This window comes from Corythoichthys intestinalis, chromosome 5 (genome assembly GCF_030265065.1).
Source record: "Corythoichthys intestinalis isolate RoL2023-P3 chromosome 5, ASM3026506v1, whole genome shotgun sequence".
In the NCBI taxonomy this organism is placed as follows: domain Eukaryota; kingdom Metazoa; phylum Chordata; class Actinopteri; order Syngnathiformes; family Syngnathidae; genus Corythoichthys; species Corythoichthys intestinalis.
In genome coordinates, this window is record NC_080399.1 from 38,292,803 (window position 1) to 38,318,771 (window position 25,969).

At 39.1% G+C, this 25,969-nt stretch overlaps 1 protein-coding gene across 1 annotated transcript in view; it reads left to right on the forward strand.

The window, feature by feature from the left end:
* Positions 1-25,969, forward strand: part of LOC130916207 (cyclic nucleotide-gated cation channel beta-3-like) — a 58,127-nt gene that overhangs the window by 8,813 nt on the left and 23,345 nt on the right. The window contains exons 12-21 of the mRNA XM_057836725.1: positions 1,388-1,463; positions 1,536-1,560; positions 2,651-2,927; positions 5,008-5,157; positions 5,224-5,271; positions 9,885-9,955; positions 10,097-10,293; positions 10,475-10,502; positions 23,199-23,352; positions 23,441-23,455. Of these exons, the coding sequence (XP_057692708.1) occupies positions 1,388-1,463; positions 1,536-1,560; positions 2,651-2,927; positions 5,008-5,157; positions 5,224-5,271; positions 9,885-9,955; positions 10,097-10,293; positions 10,475-10,502; positions 23,199-23,352; positions 23,441-23,455 (1,041 nt within the window). The remainder of the gene's footprint in view (positions 1-1,387; positions 1,464-1,535; positions 1,561-2,650; positions 2,928-5,007; positions 5,158-5,223; positions 5,272-9,884; positions 9,956-10,096; positions 10,294-10,474; positions 10,503-23,198; positions 23,353-23,440; positions 23,456-25,969) is intronic.

Below are 25,969 nucleotides of genomic sequence, written 5' to 3' on the forward strand. Positions count from 1 at the left end.
GACTTCTGGAATAATGTTCTTTGGACAGATAACTCTAAAATTGAATTATTTGGGCACCAGAACAGAGGACATGTTTGGCTTAAACCGAATACAGCATTCCAGGAAAACAACCTCATACTAACAGTGAAGCATGGAGGTGGATGTGTCATGGTTTGGGGATGTTTTGCTGCAGCAGGACCTGGCAAGCTCACCATCAGTGAATCCACCATGAATTCTATCGTGTATCCAAAGGTATTTGAGGAAGATGTGGGATCATCTTTGAAAAAAATTAAAGCTGAAGCGAAACTGGACCCTGCAAAATGGCAATGACCCTGTTCAGGTGTATGACGTGAGGGGATCCAAATGCAGACAAACGGGGGTTGTGGTGAGTAATATTTTATTGACGAGCACAAACAATAAGGTGGCGGGTGTAGGTCGTTCTGCTTGGGGTAGCTGAGTCGACGTGGGGTGTGGAAGCTTGGAAGAAAGGCAGGCATGGAATCCGACAGGAGCGCACAAAGTAAGGACCTGGGGCGAAAAGAAAAGCGTCGTAAGCTGGGGATCAGATAAATAATAAAGTACGCGAGATGCAACTGACGTGGTAAACAGACTAGTTGATCGGGCGACGAGGTGGTGCCGTCCACTGGCTTATAAAGATGGCTGATTGGCATTGCCAGCAGCTGAAGCCGCTTCACCCGTCTGGCGTCCAACCTGCAAATCAATAAAAACACTCACACCTGCCCTAGGTGGGCCAGGTCTCAGGAGGGAGGGGCCAAGGCCCTAACAGACCCAAAACATACTAGTAAATCCACCAAGGACTTGCTGAAAAGCAAGAAATGGAGAGTCAAAGCCCAGATCTTAATCCAACTGAGATACTGTGGGGTGACATGAAACGTGCTGTACATGCAAGAAACCCCTCAAACATCTCACAGCTGAAAGTATTCTGCGTTGAGGAGTGGAGCAAACTTTCTTCAGACTGATGTCAAAGACTGGTAGATGGCTACAAAAAGCGTCCCAATGAAGTTATTTCAGCCAAAGGGGGTAACACTAGTTTTTAGGTGGTAGGGTGACCTAACTTTTTCCTCAGTTATGCATTTTTGTTGATAGATTTGGTTTAATGAGTAAAGCAATGTTAATTTTTGTTGTTTGCCTGCAATTAAATCCTTCTTTTCCTGAGATAAAGAAAAACAAGATCAACATTTCTTAATAAAGAACTGAATGTTTCATGGTGTGTCCTAATTTTTTTCACATGACTGTACGGTATATATGTACGTATATATGTACTATATACAATATTTTAAATAATTGGTTTCAGTTTACTGCCTCGGTTTCTTAAATTGGCTTTTCTGTTTTAGCCAAGAACTTTCAATTTAATGCATCCAGAGAGTTCATTTGAGTTTCTTCTCAGGGTGGTCGGTTGGTTTGTGTCGGGGCTTGGCTTGAAACTCCCTCAGCCTGTTCTTCCGGCCCCCAATGACGTTGAGGTCAGTTTTGACACCTTTTGCTTGACCTCCATTGTGTGTATCATCTGCTAACATTGTGTTCTCGGTTTTCAGGCCACAGCAGACATTTTAAAAAAAGGTATGTTGTTCTATAGATCTCCTTGGTAACAAAGAATTCCCTCGCTAGCTCGTTTATTCCCTCCCAAGCCACATTTCACAGTTCAGTTCAACTGAGTGGACCAGAAGTACAAGTTGGACATTCGGAGCTTAACTCAGTACCTCTTCTCCTTCTGTTTCAGGGGGGAAGGCGCTGCGAGCCCCTTGAACAGCAGGAGGAGACGACTGGGGGAGGCTACCATTTTCACGCATACATACAGTCACCTGTCAACATTAAGCAATGTGGCGCTACTGCAGCTTCTTAATACGCAGACAAAAATATACAGTACACAAGGCAGCTTGAAAATGTAACAAGAATAGACAACTCACCCAACTATACGCAATACAGTTCAATAAGAATTTATAGGATTTCTCTAAAGTCATGTACTGTAATATGTTCCCCACTGAGTAGCTTTTTCCCTTCTGCTTTCCAAAATCATTGACGGCGATAGAAGTTCAATCCGATTGAACTGCCAGCCCGTCCGTTGTACAGGATACATGACTATCATGTTCATGCCTATAAGTCGCATCTAAAGAAGAAATACACATTCAAAAGATGTATATTTCCCTCATTTCTGACAAAATAATCTATGTATGTATGATTATATGGCAGCTATGCATTGTAGTTTTTATTTTGTTGTACTGCATATTGAGAATATTTTCCCTTTTAACCCCATTTTTTACTGAATAATAAGAGATCAAATACAAATAAGTAACAATGTATTATCCAATGAAAGCTGAGTTCCATTAGACATTATTGTGCAAATCCGGTAATTTATAAACAAAATTAAGAATTATTTTGATTAAGCCCTGTTTCAATCCACTTGATTTACGCCTATGGCCTTGAACTGTGAAATGTGGCCTGTGAATGTGTGTTGTGGTGCGAAACATCCTCTCATTCTCAAAATGAAACATATGTGAGCCAATTGTATGTAAAGATGCTGGAATGAATAAAGAGACACCGTGTGAGCTGAAGTGTGAGTTTTCTTGTGTAGGTCTCCATAGAACAGATCAGAACAGAACTGTCAAAATCTTACTTCCCAAACAAAATGACCTTTGCCGTTCTCTCTCAGCGTCAACCAAACTCGATCCTGACATGGTGTTAGAAGATGTAGAATCAGATAATGAGGGACTCCCAACGCAACGGGCCATCACACAGAGGAGACGATCCAGTTCCTCTTCGCACCTCTGCAGATATGTTGAGAAGAACCAAGCACTGCCAGATTCGCAACCGGCTTTGGTTCGAATTCTTCAGGAGGATGCCGAGACTCAGACGGGCCGCTGGACGCCGTTTGTTGAAAGTATCAAGCGGGAAGCTGAAGGTGTGGCTTTAGCCACCATGGAGGAACGGTAGGCTCTCAAGGGTCATATCGATGGTAACATTTTTATTGCATGATTTTTTCAAAAAAATATTTACAACAATAGGTATAATCACAATAAAACATTTAAAATCCATACTAATACAGTGGTACCGCTACATACGAAGTTAATTCGTTCCAGGACCTTGTTTGTAAGTAGAAATGGTCGTATGTCGAGCAGGATTTTCCCATAAGAATACATTATAATTCCATTAATTTGTTCCACAGTTAGAAAACCTACAGTAAATCCTTAAAAAATGTTTCTGGTACTATTGCAAATAGCAATTACACAGAGCAAAACCAATAAATTAAGAATAAAAATTGGAATATTAATATAATAATAGTAAAAATTAAAGATGTCCCGATGCCGATCGATCGGGTCCGATCACGTCATTTTCAAAGTATCGGAATCGGCAAAAAAATATCGGACATGCCTTTAAAATTTTTTTTTTTTTTTTTTAATTTTAATTGTTTTCTCATTGTATTTAACGTTACAGACAAAATGTCTTACACTCATCCAGAGTAGTTTTGGCTTAAAGTAGGGCTATCAAATTTCATGCGTTAACATCGGTAATTAATTTTTGTCATTAATCACGTTAAATAATTAACGCATGTGCTGCACGATCCACTCATGCATTGTCGCGTTCAATCTATAAAAAAACGCAGTTTTTCCTATAGATAGCACTAAAAGGCAGCGTATAATGAGTAGAGAGAATTTTGACACCCTTTGGAGCCATTTTTTATGTGGCTAAAGCCTTACAATACCTCTCTCAGCAATTAAAAATAACGTGGGAGGCAATGTGGGGAAGAAAGGTAGTAGTTGACCATTTTCTTAACACCATATGTTCTTTCCCAATGCAGAGAAGATATATCAATTGGTGCCCCTACGCACAGTCATGGTTGCACTTCCCATCATGCATGGTTGCACTTCCCATCATGCATTTGGGCAGAAGTTAAATGGCTGCCGTATCATTTACTGAAAGCTCAACAAATACACTAGATGGCAATATTTAGTTACAATATACAAAGTCACATTTATCCTTTAAGAATTACAAGTCTTTCTATCCGTGGATCCCTCTCACAGAAAGAATGTTAATAATGTAAATGCCATCTTGAGGATTTATTGTCATAATAAACAAATACAGTACTTATGTACTGTATGTTGAATGTATATATTCGTCCGAGTTTTATTCATTTTTTTCTTAATGCATTGCCAAAATGTATATGATCGGGAAAAATTATCGGGAATGATTGGAATTGAATTGGGAGCAAAAAAACATGATCGGAATAACCCTAATAATAAATAATAATAATAATAATAATATTTAACACATCGGGTTCTAATGTGGCTGATGTGTTTTGCGTGGTGTACCTGAAAACACCGCGTGGCTGACTTGGCAGAGTGAGAGAGGGACTTTTTACTTTCACTTTGTTCAGCTGCGGCAGACAGTAGGCATGTTGTGTAGCACAAGTTCTGAAATAAATGATTAAAACCTGACAAAGCTGGCGATTTTTTGGCGATGTTACCACAATAATATTTGTCACCCTTAACTTATAAAGACAGGCGAACGGAGGTCGAAGGATGACCGTCCAGATCGTAGACATTCTACGGCCCTATTGTCGAGCCAGTTCACGGACCACGCACATATTTTTCTATCATTTTCATCTTCATTTTAATGGTAAGCTTCACCTGTCATAAATCGTCGCATTTTGAGCATGTCGTCAGATGTAGATACAAATGGCGAGTCAAATTTTACGTCGGATGTCGAAAAGCTCGTGTGTCGAAGCGATCGTAGGTCGAGGTACCACTGTATTTGACTATGTTGGGTCTGTTAATATCGTTTTTTATTGGCATGCTAGGATGGGACCGTTGACTCACGCTAGTGTAGCCTCTTCGGAGCCCTGAAATTTATAAATAACTAACAAACTGCACGGAATTTGTTGAAATCAACTCCACTAACTAATTAAACCCCCGCTAATTTGAAAATTAAACCTAATGTAAAAAATTCCTAACTTCCGCTTTAAGAATGTCTCCCACCAATGACTGTGATTTGACACACGTTTTGTGTTAGTTTGCAGCAGGAGCGCGTGGAGATGGCCCTCATGGCCGCAGAAGTGGCCAGACAGACAGCTGAAATGGCCGTCCGACAGCTTGCCAGTGAGGGTCAGTCCATCAAACTCTCTCTGGGGAGCCAAGAGCTGCTGGAAGAACCTGACGCAGAGTACGGACTTTATTTAATTTCACTCAAAGTTGATACGTGATGTGATGCTGTGCTTTCTCTTGTCAGGCTGGAAGTTTTACAAGAGGATGGACAGATGAATCATTGTGACATAGAGTAAGTTCATTACGTTAAAGTGATTGTGTCTACTCTCATTGAAAAATTGAGACAGCATAAGCAATTTGATAGAAACATGAACATATCAAATATCAGAGGACAGCGAAATGAGGCAGGATCACCGTAAAGTGTCTTCACACTTGAGTGAAGTTCACATGATGTGACTAACAGAATATATTTTCAAAAAATGCTGTCATATTTTACTAACATATGCCATCAATTTGTCACACATAAAGGAGATTCACAGCAATGTCAATGGAGACAGAGTATGACTAAATGTAAAATGTAAATCCAAATTGAAGTCCGAACACTCTGACCTGATTAGCTGTCAGTGCGCTGATCCCGTTCCAAATCCCAAGGCTGCCTGGTCATGTGACCTACGTAACATGCTGCCTCCGAATGACAACATGGTGCCCTAGCAACCGCAGCTTCCTCTAGCGACAGCAAAATCTGCCCTCCCCCTCTTTCACGCACCAACCTTTCCTCTGTCCCCATGGTTCCCACGGTAACCTGCACACCTGCTGCTGCTGTTCTGTCACGTAAAGGGGGAAAGACCGATATGAAATGGAATATTTAGCCTGTCGTGTTACTATCTATGAAGGACATTTGGAAATTTAGTTTTCATCGAAGAGATGCAAAAGCGTCATGAACATTGATGGATAAAGTGAGTATTACATATACAGAATGTGAACATAGTCTTATGTCATCAACTGATACCTGTTAAATCCCACCACACCTTTGCGGTTTTGATGTACAGTAGATAGTGTATTCCTAATCTTAATTTTACGTGATGGCTAAATCATCTGTTGTCACTGCTAAGGGTGCATCACCGTAGCACTGGTTATAAATAGAGAAAGTCAACGTCAACACATATTGCCCTATGTATTTGCAGTCTGATTTTGATTTTCTGTAATAATAATGAAGCAGGAGGAAGTGGTTGGTCTCCGTCGGGTTTTGATTGAGCAATTTATGGATTGATTTTAGTATAAAAAAATAAAATAAAAAAAGGTTATAAATATAAAAATAATGAAAATAATAATTAATTGCTTTTTGTTTAAAGCAGAGGTCTCAAACTTACGCCCTTGAGGTCAATTGTGGGACACTATTTTTCAGGCAGTGCATCATTGCCTTGAACATATATTTTTCTTCTTCTTCATACCATTGCTTAGACTCATGACAGTTTACAGCAGTTGTTTGTCAAGATTCAAGAAGCAGTTGTTTGCCTTTTAAAGTGAATAAGACAAAGTCAATAGATTAATACGGCATCATCAATGGGCCAATGTCAAACAATACATGAATGATAAGAACGAAGATGAAAACAAAATGATCAAAACCGTTCATTTTTTAACAAATACGAGTGGACACAGGCGTTCATCGGACCGCACCTCTCATTGGCTTAAACTTTGGCAACTCTTTCACAACAATCATAAGAATTGTGGCGAATGACGTTGGAAAGAATGACAGGAGCCAATCTTTTTCCTAACACGCTTAATTGAACACAACGCAAAACATACTGTATACCATTTGCGGCCACTACTGACAGTCATGGTTGCTCAAATTCCCATCATGCATTTGAGCGGAAGAGTTAAGTCGCTACAGTATTATTTAGTGATAGCACAACAAAAATAACATTGCTTTCTCTCACAGGAGACAAGCTTTTTCTTAACACGCTTAATTGAACACAATGCAGAATATACTGTATACCATTTGCAGCCACCACTGACAGTCATGGTTGCCCAACTTCCGAATATGCATTTGGGCGGAACAGTTTAGTCACTACAGTATCATTAATGAAAGCACAACAAAAATAATATTCCTATCCCTCAAAAAAAATAATGTTCACAAAACGAACGCTCAGTGCAAAGAGACTGGCATTCCCAATCAAAATAGCTATGCAAAATACGCATAAAACTTAGTCAGACTTTGCCTTGGCTAGATCGCTAATTAATTTAAAACTTGCCATTGACACCTTGTGGTGTATTTCAATCACTACCTGTTGAGGTGGTTGCAGCTCAATGTTGCATTCGTAGGAAGAATTGACAGAGAATAAGTTTTCTTTTAGCCAAAACTTGGCATGTTTAATTTCCACTGACATGCGGATACATCCTGTCTCATTGCTGTCTTCACAGTCAATCCCACAAATAAAAGTAATCAAAGTCAAACACAAAGAAGTAATAAAAGTAGCACTTTAGACAATTAAGTCCCATCCTGCCATCTTGTGGCGAAAAGATAATATGTCAATAATAACAAGTAATAGGAACATTATTTCAACATCAACTGAGGACACATTTATGAATACAAAACATTTCCTCCACCATTTCTCTCAACACTACCTTACGTAGTTAAACACACTGTGGAAGAACGGCAGGGAGCCCGATGTGACGTCACCACTCGGCAACGTCAACAATGGCGAGCCATTAGTTTATTTTTTTGATTGAAAATTTTACAAATTTTATTAAAACGAAGCATTAAGAGGGGTTTTAATATAAAATTACTATAACGTGTCCTAACATTTATCTTTTAAGAACTACAAGTCTTTCTATCTGTGGATCGTTTTAACAGATAGAATGTTAATAACGTTAATGCCATCTTGTGGATTTATTGTTATAATAAACAAATACAGTACTTATGTACAGTATGTTGAATGTATATATCCGTCTTGAGTCTTATCGTTCCATTCCAACAATAATTTAAAGAAAAATATGTCATATTTTAGAGATGGTTTGAATTGCGATTAATTACGATTACCGGTAATTATTTTTTAAACTGTGAGTAACTCCATTGAAAATTTTAATCGTTTGAGAGCCCTAATACATATATATATATATATTTATATATGTACAGTGGGGAGAACAAGTATTTGATACACTGCCAATGGGAAAACCCATTGACAGTGTATCAAATACTTGTTCTCCCCACTGTATGTGTGTGTATAGTGCTGGCCAAAAGTATTGGCATCCCTGCAGTTTTGTCAGATAATGCTCAATTTCTCCCAGAAAATGATTTGCAATTACAAATGCTTTGGAAGTAATATCTTCAGTTACTTTGCTTGCAATGGAAAAAAAAAAAAAAAAAAAAAAAAAAAAAAATATATATATATATATATATATATATATATATATATATATATATATATATATATATATATATATATATTTTTTTTTTTTTTAAATCATTATCATTTTACAAAAACTCCAAAAACGAGCCAGACAAAGGTATTGGCACCCTCAGCCTAATACTTGGTAGCACAACCCTTAGACAAAATAACTGCGAACAAGCGCTTCCGGTATCCATCAATGAGTTTCTTACAATGCTCTGCTGGAATTTTAGACCATTCTTCTTTGGCCAACTGCTCTTGGTCTCCTGCCTTCTCCAGACCACCATTTTCAGATTTCTGCACAGGTATACAATGGGTTTCAGGTCTGGACTCATTGCTGGCCACTTTAGAAGTCTCCAGTGCTTTCTCTCATACCATCTCCTAGTGCTTTTTGAGGTGTGTTTTGGGTTATTGTCCTGCTGGAAGACCCATGACCTCTGAGGGAGACCCAGCTTTCTCACATTGGGCCCTACATCATGCTGCAAAATTTGTTGGTAGTCTTCAAACTTCATAATGCCATGTACACGGTCAAGCAGTCCAGTGCCAGACGAAGCAAAATAACCCCAAAACATCAGGGAACATCTGACGTATTTGATTGTGGGGACTATGTTCTTTCCTTTGAAAGCCTCTTTTTTTCCCCTGTAAACTCTGTGTTGATGCCTTTTCCCAAAAAGCTCTACTTTCGTCTCATCTGACCAGAGAACATTCTTCCAAAACGTTTTTGGCTTTTCTCAGGTACATTTTGTCAAACTCCAACCTGGCTTTTGTATGTCAGAAGTGGAGTCTTCCTGGGTATCCTACCACACTGTTGTACCCTCGGACTGCAGGACAGCTTGAACTTGTTTGGATGTTAGTTGAGGTTCTTTATTCACCATCTGCACAATCTTCCTTTGAAATCGCTCATCAATTTTTCCTTTCCGTCCACATCTAGGGAGGTTAGCCACAGTGCCATGGGCTTTACACTTATTGATGGCACTGCGCATGGTAGACACAGGAACATTCAGGTCTTTGGAGATAGACTTGTAGCCTTGAGATTGCCCATGCTTCCTCACAATTTTGCTTCTCAAGTCCTCAGCCAGTTCTTTGGTCTTCTTTATTTTCTCCATGCTCAATGTGGTCCACACGAGGACACAGGACAGAGGTTCAGTCAACTTTAATCCATTTTAACTGGCTGCAAGTGTGATTTAGTTATTGCCACCATCTGTTATGTGCCACAGGTAAGTAGCAGGTGCTGATAAATACACAAATTAGAGAAGCATCACATGATTTTTCAAATGGTGCCAATACATTTGTCCGGCCCATTTATGGAGTTTTGTGTAAAGTGATAATGATATAATTTTTTCCCGCATTCTCTTTTGTGTTTTTTCATTGCAAGCAAAATAAATGAAGACATTACTACCAAAGCATGTGTAACTGCAATCATTCTCTGGGAGAAATTGAGCTTTATCTGACAGAATACGTTTAGCCAGCAGTGTATGTACAAGTCAAAACAATGAATAATGCTTCCTGCATACAGAAAAGAGGAGCTTCATCCTGTCGTGGAGCAAGAGGAGAGCAAAAGTGAAGAGCAAACCATCATTGAGGAAGGTACAAAACTGCAGACACAAGCCTAAATTTCACATTAACACACAAACACACACTCTAGGACAGCTCTACATATGCGATATTTACATTAAGGCTAATCCTACCTTTTCTATTTCACAAAATTTAAAGTGACAGATAAAAAAGAGCCTGCAGAAGAACTTGAGCCACGGGCAGTATCGCCCTCTCCCCCTCCAAGACTTGAGCCGGTGAAGGCAACTGAGTCGGAACCTGTTCTACAAGCGGTTGTCCAGAGCCAAGAGGAGATTTCACAGGTTGAGCCCTTAACCCAGCAGCCACAGAAGGACGACAAAGACACTCGAGCGGCCAAGACTGATAAAAAAGTAATGGACACACAGCCAATGAACGTATTAACCAAAGTTATTGCTATGTTATTCCTGTGAGACATATACATCTTATACAGTAAATGACACTGAGTTAAGTTTTAGTGCGAAGGAACTGAACAGCTATAGACGACAAAGATGTGTCACTTGGTATGATTGATTTCTGTTTAATGTTTTACAGGAAGAAACAGCTGACGACGGGTGTGGGGGTAAGTTCTGGTCAATTGGATGCAACTCAAATTTCATTTGTGAGCCATTCCACTGTAACCGGACGTTTGGAATTTAATAGATAAGCATTTTGGTCGTCTTGCTGTGCTTTCCAAAGATTTTTAAAAGCTGACCAAAATTGGCAAAATAATCTTTTTTTCCTTCTAATTTTTGTTGAAATTAAATATGTGAAAATGCGACAAAATGGCCAAAGAAGCCAAAATGCATATTTGTCTTTCAAAAGTCCTCATCAATCATATTTTATTCAAATAAGCAGACCACTGACCCTTATTTTGATAACTTATGGAAAAATGGAACCAACATGCCACACGGGGTGTAGCATTTAACCGCTGACATTTGCGACCATGGTAACAGTTGCTCAAAACAGGCAACGTTGGGGATTTTTTTCAGCTGATTTCATAATGCTTAAAACAAAACTTTAAGATGCAATCCTTGAATTAAAGTTTCTGAAGTCAGCGTATATTCATAAATCACTTAGAAAATCAAACAACATATTACCTCTAGAGCAGGGGTGCTCAATGTTTTTTGCTCTAAGATCTACTTTTAAATGAGACAACCTCCCGCGATCTACCTTAAGAGAGGAGGGTGAACTAAAAAAAGAAAAAAATTTAATGTACAGTTACAGTAATTATGCTTTGTGAGCAACATATGAGGTTATGTTGCTCACAAAACACAAATAACTGTGTACATTTAAAAAAATATAAATAAAAAATGGACGGTAAATTATGTTTGCTCACATAACATAATTAACTATGCACATTAAAAAAAAAAAAAAAAAAAATTAAATTTTTTTTTTGATGCTGCGAGCTACCCACACTAGCGTTGCGATCGACTGGTCGATCGCGATCGACGTAATGGGCACCCCTGCTCTAGAGGGTGTCATATTGTAATTTTTTTCATTACGAGGAATGTCTGGTTTGGGTGGAACAGTGCACATTTTCGTACGGTGCATGCCTTCTATCAGCTGCTGTTGTGCTTGTACAAGTAGACGCCAATAAAAAAGACTACTGCATTGAATAGGAACTGGGTCTTTCCGGAGTTGAAGGACATTTTGGGACACAACCTTTACATTTTAAACATTCACATCCAAAATACTAAAATGTGCAATTTCCAGGTGACAATCTAAGTTACAGAAATATATAAAAAAAATATTATTTTGTTTTAAAATTCCAAATAAGTGTAGTGTTCCCCCTAATAAGCTATTTTTTTCTTTTCCCACCATCATTTGTTTTAATAAACATAATATTTCAAACATTAATTACTATTTGTGGAACGTGCATCTCACACAACAGCCGCAAATCTGTTACCTTATTATTTTTGTAAAAGGAGAATGCAGTGAATCATTAAACACTAGATTTTAAATCAGTTTTCCAAATGAATTGTTAGAGCGAAATTAATTGTCCTCTTTTCTATTTTTCATATTTTTGTAAAATAGCTAGCCTTGATTGAATGTCTTACTCTACATCACGCAACCCTGTTGAGTAGATAACTAAAACAAGACATTTATTTTTTCTTAAAGGGATCCATGCCTAGAAAGACTTGTAGTTCTTAAAAGATAAACAATATTATGAATTTAAATAATTTAATATTAAAACCCCTTTTGACGTTTTGGGTTTTATACAATTTGTAAAATTAGTAGGTCGCCATTGTTGATGACATCAGAGGGCAGTGATTTCACATGGTTACGCTGCCGGGCTTCCAGAATATGACTCTAGCACAGTGGTTCTTAACCTTGCTAAAGGTACCGAATCCCACAAGTTTCACATGTGGATTCACCAAACCCTTCAGAATGAAATAATAAAGCAAAATTTTCAAATTCAAAACTAATATATCTAAGCTAGTGTGCTAATTAGCAACTAGCAAATTCCCGTTAAAAATGCTTCTCATTTTGACAGCATGTTTTATAAACAGGTCAAAATTTGAGACCACACTGCCCGTTAGTCTGTTGTATTGCCTCATACCAAGGGCAAGTCAACCGTCCACTGAGCAAACCAGGTTCTCCTCCCATCAGATCGAGGACTAGCAGTTAGAAGAAATGGATTAAGCATGTAAATTGGCTGCAAACCAGTCCAAAACCTGGTCTAAAAAGCCAATTTGGCGAGATTCAATCAGCATACGAAAATAGGGCTCTGCATTTTTTTACATGCGCCGAACCCCTTGGACCTACTCACCGAACCCCTGGGGTTCTATTGAACCTAGGTTGAGAACCACTGCTCTAGCAACATAAAAATGTCATCTATTCAACCCTTTCAATTTGAACCCAAGAGGAACATTAATGAGGATGGCAGCACTGTCGATATTTCACAAAACGAGCCGCAGAAGCAAAATGAACAGGAAAGACGGGATGAGACATGATGTGAGGAGGAAAAACAAAAAATATGGTTTTCTGCCAAAATTTGCTACCACCATAAACAAAACGTCGTCCTACAAGAGGCGAATTTGACACCCAAAGTACTACCGTGCACTATCAGCTTGTTTTGTTTAGATGCATACAGACAGGACATACTAAAGATGCCGTAAGATAATATTTAAATGTAGTAATATCAAATAAGGGTAGTTTAAATATCCTGGGTGACTAATGCGGTCAACAGATCAACAATCTGCTTTAAAGCTACCACAAGAAAAAAACAATGCTTAAAAGTATGAGAGGGAAACACATGCAAAAAGTATTTTGAGGCATTGAAAGGGTAATAAAAGACTCAATAAAAACACAAATAGTAAATACTCGTCACTTTTAACAGATGAGCGCGCGTGTTGGATGTCTCGCCACGTGAAGAAAACCGAGTAGCATTCGTCGAGTGACAGTGACAATCTATGTCATCACCCCAAGCGTCCATTGCGCGCTTAAAATATGGCACCCTCCTTAGGTCAAAACATGTACTAAATATTATAGCTTTTTAAGTCAATGGCAATATTTTATGGGTTTCTAATAACATATTTTAGTAAAAGAGAACGATTGTGGCTTATTAGAGCTTTTAAGTCCGAGGTTCTCTTTAAATTAGTCCTCTTGGTCAGCGGTTAGCTAAACAGCTAGCATCTACTCCTGAAAAAAAAGCTGACGTCAGTATGGATTTGAATCAGAATCAGAATCAGAATAATTTATTGTCATTGTTCCAACACAGAAACAACGAAATTAAAAAATAGCAGCTCTCATGGACCAAAAACAAGGAAATAAATAAAACAAAACAACAGTACTTAAAAGACTGTTGTTTTGTTTTATTTATTTCCTTGTTGCAACGCTGTTATTTGTGATTATGCTGAATCTGCTAAAGACGCCCCTCCAAAAAAAGTCTTGTAATAACAAATTTAACATTGATCTATAAAATGAACTTATCAAGCCTTTTGATAGCCGATTATTGAATATGAATATTGAGCAGAAAATGAGAAAAGTGACGGATTATTACATTCTTTTAAAGACTTTTTTTAAAAGCCAAAAAAAGCTCCTCCAATTCCAGAATGACCACAGTATTCAATGATAGCTTGAGCTCTGTAAGGAGTCCGACATCATTGACGGCAGTATATAATGTGCTCTCCACTTGTCTCCTCTGTAGCGACGTTAAGCTGCGATGCATTTAAGAGCTGCCTGATGCGCTTCCCTCACACCTCCGAGTGCCTGGGCAATATCAACGCCTTCTTCAAAGAGAACGGCATCTCACGTCCCAAGATCCCCCCCATGCCTAAACTACCCGCCCAGTTGTCCGACATCACTCAGCGTTTGCCCTCTCTGCCCCCCGAGCTGCGCCAAGAGCTCTCTCAGATCCGACTCACGCAGGTTCCCCGAAACGTGGCCCGCGGTCTGAGCGAACTCTTGCCCGCGGTCTCCAGCGCATCTTCCTCGGCCGCTTCCGGTCTGACCGCCGTCTCTCAGAGCTTGGCCAACGTTCCCCAGAAGCTCTCCCAATTTCCTGGCAGAACGCGGGAGTATCTCGGCAACATCCGGAGCCGCCTCAACAGCCTTATACCTCAAGATGCCTAAAAAACGACAACAGCAAAAACAAAAGCGGGACTTGGAACTCAACCCTTTTGCTCCTCCTCCTCCTCCACCGCAGCTACGTTCCCGCTCCCCGTCTCCGTCCTCGCCCAATGCCAGCACCCTTGACCTGCCAAATGTCCCCATGTACCCCCGCCTGCCGCCAATCGTCAGCCCGCCGTCCAAGCTGTTCAACTCGCCTCCTCGCCAGCTTTCAGGTCTCTCTAACCCGGCCTTCTTCATTGAAGACGACTCGCACATTTCGCCAATAAGACGCACAGGTGAATCTGTGTATATGAATGAATAGAATATGCTTACAGATGGCCTAAATAAGGATACTCAAGGATTACGTCTTTCCCTGTCAATCAACTCTGCTTTTGTCCTGCTTTGCTGCTACATAAAAATACAATAATAATAATAAAAATACACAATTCATTTATAGCAAAATATCAGCAGCTTTGGCTGCCACAGTTGTACTGTTAAAAAAGGGGGAAACTGTAAAAATATTACCTTCAAATTCATCTTCATTTATTTACTTACAGTGGGGCAAATAAGTATTTAGTCAACCACTAATTGTGCAAGTTCTCCCACTTAAAAATATTAGAGAGGCCTGTAATTGTCAACATGGGTAAAACCTCAACCATGACAAACAATGTGGAAAAAAAAAAACATAAAAACACATTGTTTGATTTTTAAAGAATTTATTTGCAAATCATGGTGGAAAATAAGTGTTTGGTCAATACCAAAAGTTCATCTCAATACTTTGTTATGTACTCTTTGTTGGCAATAACGGAGGCCAAACGTTTTCTGTAACTCTTCACAAGCTTTTCATACACTGTTGCTGGTATTTTGACCCATTCCTCCATGCAGATCTCCTCTAGAGCAGTGATGTTGTGGGGCTGTCGTTGGGCAACGCAGACTTTCAACTCCCTCCACAGATTTTCTATGGGGTTGAGATCTGGAGACTGGCTAGACTACTCCAGGACCTTGAAATGCTTCTTACGAAGCCACTCCTTTGTTGCCCTGGCTGTTTGTTTGGGATCATTGTCATGCTGAAAGACCCAGCCATGTCTCATCTTCAATGCGCTTGCTGATGGAAGGAGATTTTCACTCAAAATTTCTCGATACATGGCCCCATTCATTCTTTCCTTTACACAGATCAGTCATCCTGGTCCCTTTGCAGAAAAACAGCACCAAAGCATGATGATTCCACCCTCATGCTTCACAGTGGGTATGGTGTTCTTCGGATGCAATTTAGTATTCTTTCTCCTCCAAACACGAGAACCTGTGTTTCTACCAAAAAGTTCTATTTTGGTTTCATCTGACCATAACACATTCTCCCAGTCCTCTTCTGGATCATCAAAATGCTCTCTAGCAAACCGCAGACGGGCCTGGACGTGTACTTTCTTCAGCAGGGGGACATGTCTGGCAGTGCAGGATTTGAGTCCCTGGCGGCGCAATGTGTTACTGATAGTAGCCTTTGTTACTGTGGTCCCAGCTCTCTGTAGGTCATTCACTAGTTCCCCCCGTGTGGTTCTGGGATTTTTGCTCACCGTTCGTTATCATTTTGACGCCACTGGGTGAGATCTTGCATGGAGCCCCAGATCGAGGGAGATTATCAGTGGTCTTGTATGTCTTCCATTTTCTAATAATTGCTCCCACAGTTGATTTCTTTAAACCAAGCGTGTTACCTATTGCATATTCAGTCTTCCCAGCCTGGTTCAGGTCTACAATTTTGTCTCTGGTGTCCATCGACAGCTCTTTGGTCTTGGCCATAGTGGAGTTTGGAGTGTGACTGAATGAGGTTGTGGACAGGTGTCTCTTATACCGATAATTAGTTAAAACAGGTGCCATTAATACAGGTAATGAGTGGAGCCTCGTTAGAAGAAGATAGACCTCTTTGACAACCAATCTTGCCTGTTTGTAGGTGACCAAATACTTATTTTCCACACTAATTTGGAAATAAATTCTTTAAAAATCAAACAATGGGATTTTCTGTTTTTTTCCCCCACATTCTGTCTCTCATGGTTGAGGTTTACCCATGTTGTCAATTACAGGCCTCTCTAATCTTTTTAAGTAGGAGAACTTGCACAATTGGTGGTTGACTAAATACTTATTTGCCCCACTGTATAATATTATTTTATTAAAAAAAAGAAAAAAAGGAAGAAAAACAGTAATTAGGCCTGCAACATGAAGCAATTGTCAGAGAATCTCAACATTTGAAAAATAAGGTCTTAATGGAACCTTTTTTTCCCCAAATATGTAAAAAAAGGAAAAATCAAAATGATTTTATGTAACAAGCACTGTAATATCTATAAACCTTGCAAAATCCTTTTTTTTTTCCCTCAGAGAACCTGCAGATGCATGTGTTCTAGACATGTGCCTGTATGATATTCTGACGGTATGATAACCTTTAGCCAAAATATCACAGTTTCACGGTATCACGTATTGCAATTACAGCTCTAAAATATGTTACCTTGAAATAAAGATATAGATCGATATAGAACAGGATTTTTATTTTTTAAAACATATTCGCAAATTGGAACATAAGTATAATGTTAAAATCAGAAAATATTATGAATAAAATTCAAATAAATAAGTTAGCCTAAACCCAAAACCCCAACTCAACATTATTACCATCAGAAAAGCACAGGTGAATCTGTGGGCCTGAAAATGAAAATGACCATGTTTTAGTGAGGCGGCATGGTGTAGGAGTGGTTAGCACATCCATCTAACAGTCCTGAAATCAAGCGTTCAATTTTAGGCTTTGGCCTTCTTGTGTGAAGTTTGCAGGTTCTCCCCGTGCTTCTGTGGGTTTTCTCCAGGTACTCCGGTTTCCAACAACATCCCAAAAAACGTGCATGGTAGGCTGACTGAGCACTGCAAAATTGTCCCTAGGCATAGGTGGAGTTTGACTTTTGTGGCTGGGGAGGCAAAACATGTTGATGACCCCAAGTGTCAGCAATAAAAATTAATTTACAAGATATATTCTCGGTTAGCAGTTTAGACCATGCTCGTAAATACAGGCATCCCAGCTATGTGTATGTGGGTGTGCGTACGTATTTTTCTGTGGAGAAGTAGACACCGATTTATGCGTTTATGTTAAGTTTTTCCAGTCACTCACACCCTCGCGAAACGAATCCTCACCGTGGTGACAAAACAGGAGATGGCATCCTTTTTGACTGAATAGTACAGCTAGGAATATTCAGTCAAAAAGGATAGGAAGGAGAATAATTTTTAGAGGAATTCTAAATCAGGCTGCTTAAGACAGCTTTGCTTTTGGCCAAGGACGTCGTCCATTGAATATGGTATGTCTGGCTGTGGCTCTGTTGTACAATTAGCGTCTATAGTGGGACAAACTGAAACTCCATCAGCATTCCATTTTGGCGATGCTCTCCAGCGTTTCATGGTCCACATCTTCAAACCTTGGTTCTCGCTCAGTGGTTGTTGTTGCTTCTGAAAGCTTAGGTTTGAAAAAAATTACGTCTATCCATCTTTGTTTCTTCTGTCCTCAGGTGGTTTTGGCTAAGTAAAGCAAATGACCGTCTCTGAGGTGCTAGTGATCTGTTCGAAAATTAATTTTGACACATTATGAAAATATTTTTTGGTTCATTTCATTCCTATTTGTTGTTTGTTTAATTGCTTTACAACTTTTATAGACAAAATTGTACTGTCAAAGTCTTCATTTTAAATTCATTTGTTGGAAAATCAATTACATGCAATGCCATTTTTTCCCTGGGCCCCCTTAATCTCCGCATATGTACCTAGGTATGAGTGTGTGTGCGCGCGAATGATTCTCTAATTGCACTCTGTGATTGGCTGGGTGTATAGTGTGTACCCTGTCTCCTGCCCATAGTCAGGCTCCAGCCTCTTTGCAACCCTTGTGAGGATAAGCGGTACAGAAGATGAATGAATGTTTCCGTGGCATTGACGGAGATAGACGTCCCATCCCTTTGGACCGGGACGGGCTGGCAGCAGGGAATGATCATACGATCATCACCCTGTTCAATCAAATCTTTCGCCGTCATTGGCAGCCAATAATTTAACAAGGGAGGCAGAGCTAAGCAAGATGATCCAAACTGATTAGTTTATGAGATGAGCTATCAGAATATGCTTACAGATGGCCTAAATAAGGACACTCAAGGATTACATCTTTCCCTGTCAATCAACTCTGCTTTTGTCCTGCTTTGCTGCTACATAAAAATACAATAATAATCATAATAATAATAATAAAACACTTTATGGCGGCTTTGGCTGCCACAATTGTATTGTTAAAAAGGGGGAAACTGTAAAAATATTACCTTTAGATTAATCTTCATTTATTTATATTATTTTATTTAAAAAAAAGAAAAACAGTAATTAGGCCGGCAACATGAAGCAATTGTCAGAGAATCCCAACATTTGAAAAATAAGGTCTTAATGGAACCTTTTTTTCCCCCCCAAATACGTAAAAAAGAAAAATCAAAATGATTTTGTGTAACAAGCGCTGTAATATCGATAAACCTAGCTAAATCCTTTTTTTTTTCCCTCAGGGAACCTGGAGATGCATGTGTTCTAAGCATGTGCCGGTATGAAAACCTTTAGCCAAAATATCACAGTTTCACGGTATCCTGTATTGCAATTACAGCTCTAAAATATGTTACCTTGAGATATAGACTGCGTTCCAATCACGGTTTGAGTTGCCCTCGCTCACTTGCCCTAAACACTTGCTATGACGTCACACTTGGAGGATGGAGGGAAAGTGGGCGGAGGGGGAGCGAAAGACGTAAATGGAACACACCTGCCCTCGTTCACTCACAGGCAAGAAAATCATGGAACAACCACAAGGTGTTGGAGTAGCGCTATACTGCCTATTTCAAATCAGTAGCGCCTCCAGAAATTCTTCATAGGGGTGGCCAAACGGGGCCACTTAAAACCTTGGGGTGGCACACCAAAAAATAAAAGCCATAATTTCAGGTTTTTACTATGTGGTAGTATTAAACAGGCCAGTAGAAAGTTGTCAGAAGGACTTCAAGACACACCTTCTGATATACTTTTGTTGATGGTGTTATATTGTTTATTGTATACTATTATATTGTGTTAATGTACATAGTCCATAATAGTCCAGTCAAAATTTTGAGTTTCGCAGCTACTACAATCTGACATTATACTGGCGAGTGGGGTGACCAGTGGGGTAGCCAACAAAACCATTGGGGGAACCCGTGGCCAGGCCTCGCCACCCCCTGTTGGCACCATTGTTCCACATCGCACAAAATATACTGCGACTCATGTCAATAAGCCGGAGAAGTATTCCGCGCTTGATGTCAATACGTTGGTACCTGGGAATTATCAGAATTATAAGTTTTGTATGAAATTTTATTTGGGCATTTCATTATTTATTTATTTATTTATTTATTTGTCTATACCTTACAATCCGTAAACATATTTGTTGTTCAAATACATTTAACCTATTTGAAGTTTAAATTCAGTCCCTCCCAACGTCATTTGATTGACAGACCATTCCTTTCGTTAAAAGCAAAATAGAAAAGGCAAGCAAAATAGAAACATCAATGACAAAAATTGTCAGTTTTTTCCTTTTCTTACCGACAAAAGTGAAAGTCAATAAAAAAAGTAACTTTAGTCTTTATTTATTCATTTATTTCTATTTATGTTTATTTATTTATTTATTTATTTTTTTATTTTGGCACTCCTGTGATTCCATACGTCCTGCCACTGTTCACTCGATCACTGAGCCCTCTGAGGGTCCATCTCACCAAGTTCACTTCGCTGTTTTGGGAATTGGAACGGCCCTTAAGATGGCGGTGGGGATTCCTCAGGGGGGCGGTGGCAAGGGCAAGTGAGCGAGGGCTCATTTACACCGCGATTGAAACGCAGCCATAGATATAGATCGATATAGAACAGGATTTTTATTTTTCAAAACATATTTGCAAATTGGAACATAAGTATAATATTAAGTTAAAATAAATAAATAAAATAAATACAATTTAAATAAATAAATGAGCCTTAACCCAAAACCTCAGCTCAACATTACCATCAGAAAAGAAATAATCATTTTCTATTAACATCATATGACTTGTATCATGTTTGAATTTTACACACACTCTCTTTCTCTACACAGACAGATAGTCTCACTCTATGAGATAAAAAATATATTTTACCACTGCTAGACACACTAAACATGCTGGAGTTAACTCTTGTAGCTGGTGGGAAACATTCATGACAGTGTTTACTAGTAGTGCAACGGTTTGCGGTTCAAAGCCGAACCGTACGGTTCGCCCTGTACGGTTCAATACGCCTTTATGAACTGCGCCTTTTCAGTTTTGCAATTAATTTATTTCGAACGCTTGTGGAATAAATGTCCGATCGCTGTCAAGCACCTGTGTAATAGAAGCCGAGTAACGCCCTCTCGCTTACGAGCGAAGTGAAAGTGAAACAAGAAAGAAAACAAAAAGAAGCACTGGCTTCTTTCAAATCTGCAAACATTTTGGTTTCCCCGTGGACTACAATGCGGAGGGAGAGAAAATAGGAAGGAGAGAAAATATTGAGAAAAAAAAACAACAACAATTTACAAGCATTGCTCAGCGCTTGTTCCCTATGCTAATGGCAACACTTATAACATGACTCCGGTCGGCACTTCAGCCGGCATTACCCACAGATATCACTTTCTCAAAGCAGGACAACCCCGGAAATGACACCAGTGAAAACACATGGCGGGCTCCGTTAATTTATTTGCAACGCTTGACCCGCGTTACATTGCTCCCTGGCGGACATATTTCTCCAACAACGTATTCCCCGTCATTTATGAAATGGCACGCAAAGCCATTGAAGATGACTTCGCTAAAACACATAGTTTCGTCGTGACCACTGATAGTTGGACGTCCCGTGGTACAGAGTGCTACTACGTAACTGTGACGGTCCACTATAATTCATACCTGTCAAATTGTACGGTCTCGGCGTAATTTGTACAAGTGAGCACTGATTTTTAAATGTGTACGCCGTACGTTACGTTCAAAATCTGTACGTTTTTCGTGCATTACGTTTTTTTTCCTCCGTTCGTTAATACGGTAGTTGAATGACGCGAGAAAAGTCAGAGACACGGAGAGGGAAGAATGTTTGTTGTGACGCAGTAGCAAACGCGATGCTAGGCGAGGTGGTTCCAATATTTCCTGACAGTAGCCGGCAGCCTACAACCTACGCCTAGATATCTCATGCATATAGAACTACATACGAAATGACAGACTCGGTAGCGTTAGTAAACAGCTGCCATTTTAGAGCAGTAAACTTCTCAGAAAGGCTCTGTTGTAGTGAACCTTCCTAGTGAACCTAAATAACTTTTTATCTAAAATACTCCTAAATCGGCAAAATCTTGACTTGAGTCTATCTTTAAATGATGAAACAGTTTTAAAATTTTCACATGTCGAAAGTAGACAGAAGGGAACTAATGCAAAAACGGGAGCAATTTTATCAACTTTAACGGTTGATTCAGAACATGAAATAACCTCCAAACGTAGCAAAGGTTACTATGCTTTTGTCTTTGTTTTTTTGAAAAAAATGAAAAAAAAAAAAAAAAACATGAACGTTAACACCAGTTACTTTGCCAAGTAACTTTTTTACTACTGTGTGTGTATTTCAGTAGTCAGTCATTAAACTAGCCAAAGAGCTAAGAGGCATTTTAACAGTCGAAAATGTTTACATTTTAAGTGTTTATTTCATTTACTTAAAAGCAAAATAAAGGCAGTTAAAAAAAAAAAAAATGCAAAAAGCAAACCGAAACTGAACCGAAACCGTTATACCAAAACCAAGGTTCAAACCGAACCGTAGGCTAACTGAACTGTTGCACCCCTAGTGTTTACTAACCTTTAATTTTGTATAAATGCAAAATCATATTGGAGGTATTGCCTTCTCGGCAGCCACCCTTCGCAAATGTGTTTTACATGTCGGTTGGCCCTCCTCCTCTAAGCCGCAGCCGTCTATAACTTTTCTGTAGACAAAGTATTCCCATACCAGCGATTTAGTTTTCTTCGACGGGGGGAAATGTTCAGGATTTTCACCTCCAGCCATCGTGTAGCACAGCTGATTCACTGACACTGAGCAACAACCGGTGGGGTTGAGCCGTACAGTTGCAAGCGAGGGATTTCTCCATGCATTATTGGGACATAAAAAACAGCTAATACCTTAGGGACGTTTTCATACATGGAGTAGCTTGAAACTATTAATCGGCACATGTCTAGTGTTGACTTGCATCATTTTTGTTTGAGACAGAAATTTTAAAATTCTTAATAAGAGTCTCAAAATCATGAAATTCTAAGTGTATCAAATGTGATACATTTGGCAAAAAAGGGTTAAATGAAATATTGCGGAAAAGTAAATATTCACGTTTTTATGTTTTTAATTTATCAGAAAAAAAAGAGAAAAGAAAGCAAATATGTATTTTCAAAATGTTTTTTTTTAAAAAGGGAAGAAACTAGTTGTCCCTGACTTTTTATTTATAAGAACGACAAAACAAATCGATGAAAATATTATTTTAGCTAGCCACATAAAATGATGTAAAATTTTCAGTTACTAAAGTATCTTTATATGATTTTACGGTTTCCCCCTTTTTAACCCTTTTTTTTTTTTAATTTTTTTTTTTTTTTTTTGCAGTGTACACTTTTCTCTCTTTTTTTTTAAACACAACAATTTTGTCCTCTCTCTACAAACTCAACAGACAGTTCTCGCCTCCGTCCAGCCGTCAATGTCGAGGATGTCGACTCGCACAGAGAGGGAGCCTGGGAGGCAAATAGAGAGCAACTCCTGACACCGCAGGACCCCAGAATATCTACCCTAACTGTCCCTGTGACACCAACAGGAGGTCGACAGAGGTATGAGTTACAGCCAACAATATGTATTTAAAATTTGGACTAATTCTTATGAGTGCACTTTGTCTCTCTGCTTATTTTGCATTGGCAGCAAAGGAGAAAAAGAGTAAGAAGGATGCATGGGTTGTTTGTTGTTTTCATATGTGTGGCTTCAATGCCTTCCTGCAATGACATGTAGCTTCACATAAGTACATTTAACTTGCTTGGCTGGAAGTGGATCATTTCTGTCCACAATCAGATTAAAATTTCGTTTTAGATTTAATCAGCAGTATACAATGGAATGGTTTACCGTCTCTTTATTGTGTAGAAACTGTCCTTTCTGCCCTCTACTGTCCCTTATTTTGCAGTGCTGTGTTTGGTCTTAGTGTCCTGCATATGCCGCTGTATGTGTACATTATGTCTAATTTGACATCATAACATAAGATGCTTTCAGATATAAATAGCACAAATTAAAGGGAAAGACACCACCTTTATCATGTACATTCTAGCGGAAATAATCTTGTCTAATAAATTTTGAAAAAAATTCAGAATTGTATTTTTCTGATGTGTAATGGTGGAGAAAAAATGTAAACAAAAGCCAGCATTTGAAGGACGTTGCCAACCTTAATGCAGGCAGACATTTTATCAATGCTGTTACTATTTTAGCCAATCAAATGCGAGTATTCCAGATTATGCTGCCTTCCTTGTGAGTTCATCGACACACATTATGACTCCGGCGCTCGAGTCTCTCAGTGTGCATGTGTATGGGTATAAGTGATGACACAAAATGGCTGCCCTTATAAGCGCTGTCATAAGTAGGTTTGGGCATCGTTTGAATTTGAATGGTTCAGGCTTCGATTCTGATTCCATGTTTCGATTCCGGTTCCAAACGATTCTCCATTCCGATCCTTCTTTATAGGCAGGGTCAAAAAAATTGTTAGCTTTGCTATGAATTTCTCACAGGGCTATTTTTAACTTGTATTTAAACATCAGTCTTTGAACTTTAATATGATGAAGTTTCGTTCCACAGGAGTGCACTTTCACAAAGATGTTTATTTTTCAAAAGCTCACAGAGCACATATTCTTTTGCCTATGTTTTAGATTGTCTTATGCTGCAGGCATTTTTACATGATATTGAGCTCCCACTAATGGGCTAACCTGGTGCAGAATATCAAACAAACAAAAAAAACTTGTAAAACCCAGTCCAGATTAGCAGTGTGTACAATATTAAACCATAAACAGTTTTTGTTGAAGAAAATGATCATATCAGCCTTCTCAGGCAGTAACCATGAGCATTCTGGACAGATACTGTCTCGTATGGTGAAAAACACGTTATATGGTGTAGATGGAGCGAGTTTGAATGCATAAATACAGTATGGGAAAGCCAGATCTGACAGCAAAGGATAAGTCTTTCTTTCATGCCACCACCATGCAGCAGGGTCCTCAGACAAACTGCTATTGGCTGGTGCTCACAGCAGAGTAGATAAATAAATGTCATGTATCACTGTAGTGATGTACGTGAAAAAAAACTTTGATGCACGTTGAGACGAGAGAGTACTAGGGCCAAATTAATACATTTTAAAAAAGGACTATGAGATTAGTCGTAGTAGTGCTACGAGAAAAAGTCACAAATATTACATACGGGTAAGGTAACTGGGAGCCGCTGTGCACTTTACAAACATGTACTTTAGCTGGGAGCTACGACGAAGCATTGGTATACACTCTTCTATTGATAATAATTTGATGTAGATGAGGCAAAATAATAAGGATTTCCTTATTTTTAAAGCCAATTGTAAAACAAAAGATGCTTTTAATACTGTTGATTTTAACGGAGGCGGCAACGCGCAACGTAAAGTACGTAGCTGCTTATATAGCTACATTAGCCCAATGTAATAATAAGCCTTTTTCTCATAATATTCCGTCCGTCCATCCATCCATCCATCCATCCATCCATCCATCCATCCATCCATCCATCCATCCATCCATCCATCCATCCATCCATCCATCCATCCATCCATCCATCCATCCATTCATCCAAACTTTTGAGCGCCGCCGCACAGTGTTTACGATTGAAGTTAAGTTACAATGCACAAACACATGCGTCATGTGGCTTCGTGGTGTTCGGCAGCTATTTTTTCGGGTCGGCTGTCAGGGCATCAAAACTTGGAATCGAAATAAAATTCGAACGGCTCCAGGAGTCCCGGATCCCATCGATGCTCGATGCCCAACGCTAGTCATAAGCGCTGTCATTTTTTTTGTTTAGGCATAATTTTCTCCATAATCAGAGCTTCAGAAAATGTGCACTTTGTATACTTAAAAACTGCACAACTGACTTTTAAGTGAGGGTCACTTAAAACCTTTTCAGACTAGTATCAGCCCAGTGTGACGAGCAAAACTGGAGGAGCCATTTAGCCTGATGTAGACGCTGTCAGGTAATGAAAAGCGGCAAACATATTTACTATAGTCCCAAGCACCAATGCATTTATTGTTCATTGTTACACAAGAAAACAGTAACTTTCCCTATTTCAAGCGAGTAGGGGGCATTACAATAGCCGTGTAAATGGTTTTACTAGTTTCGATGAGTAGTAGTAGGTAGAGAATTTTTTTTTTTTGTTCGTGAAGTTCATTTCCACACAAATGC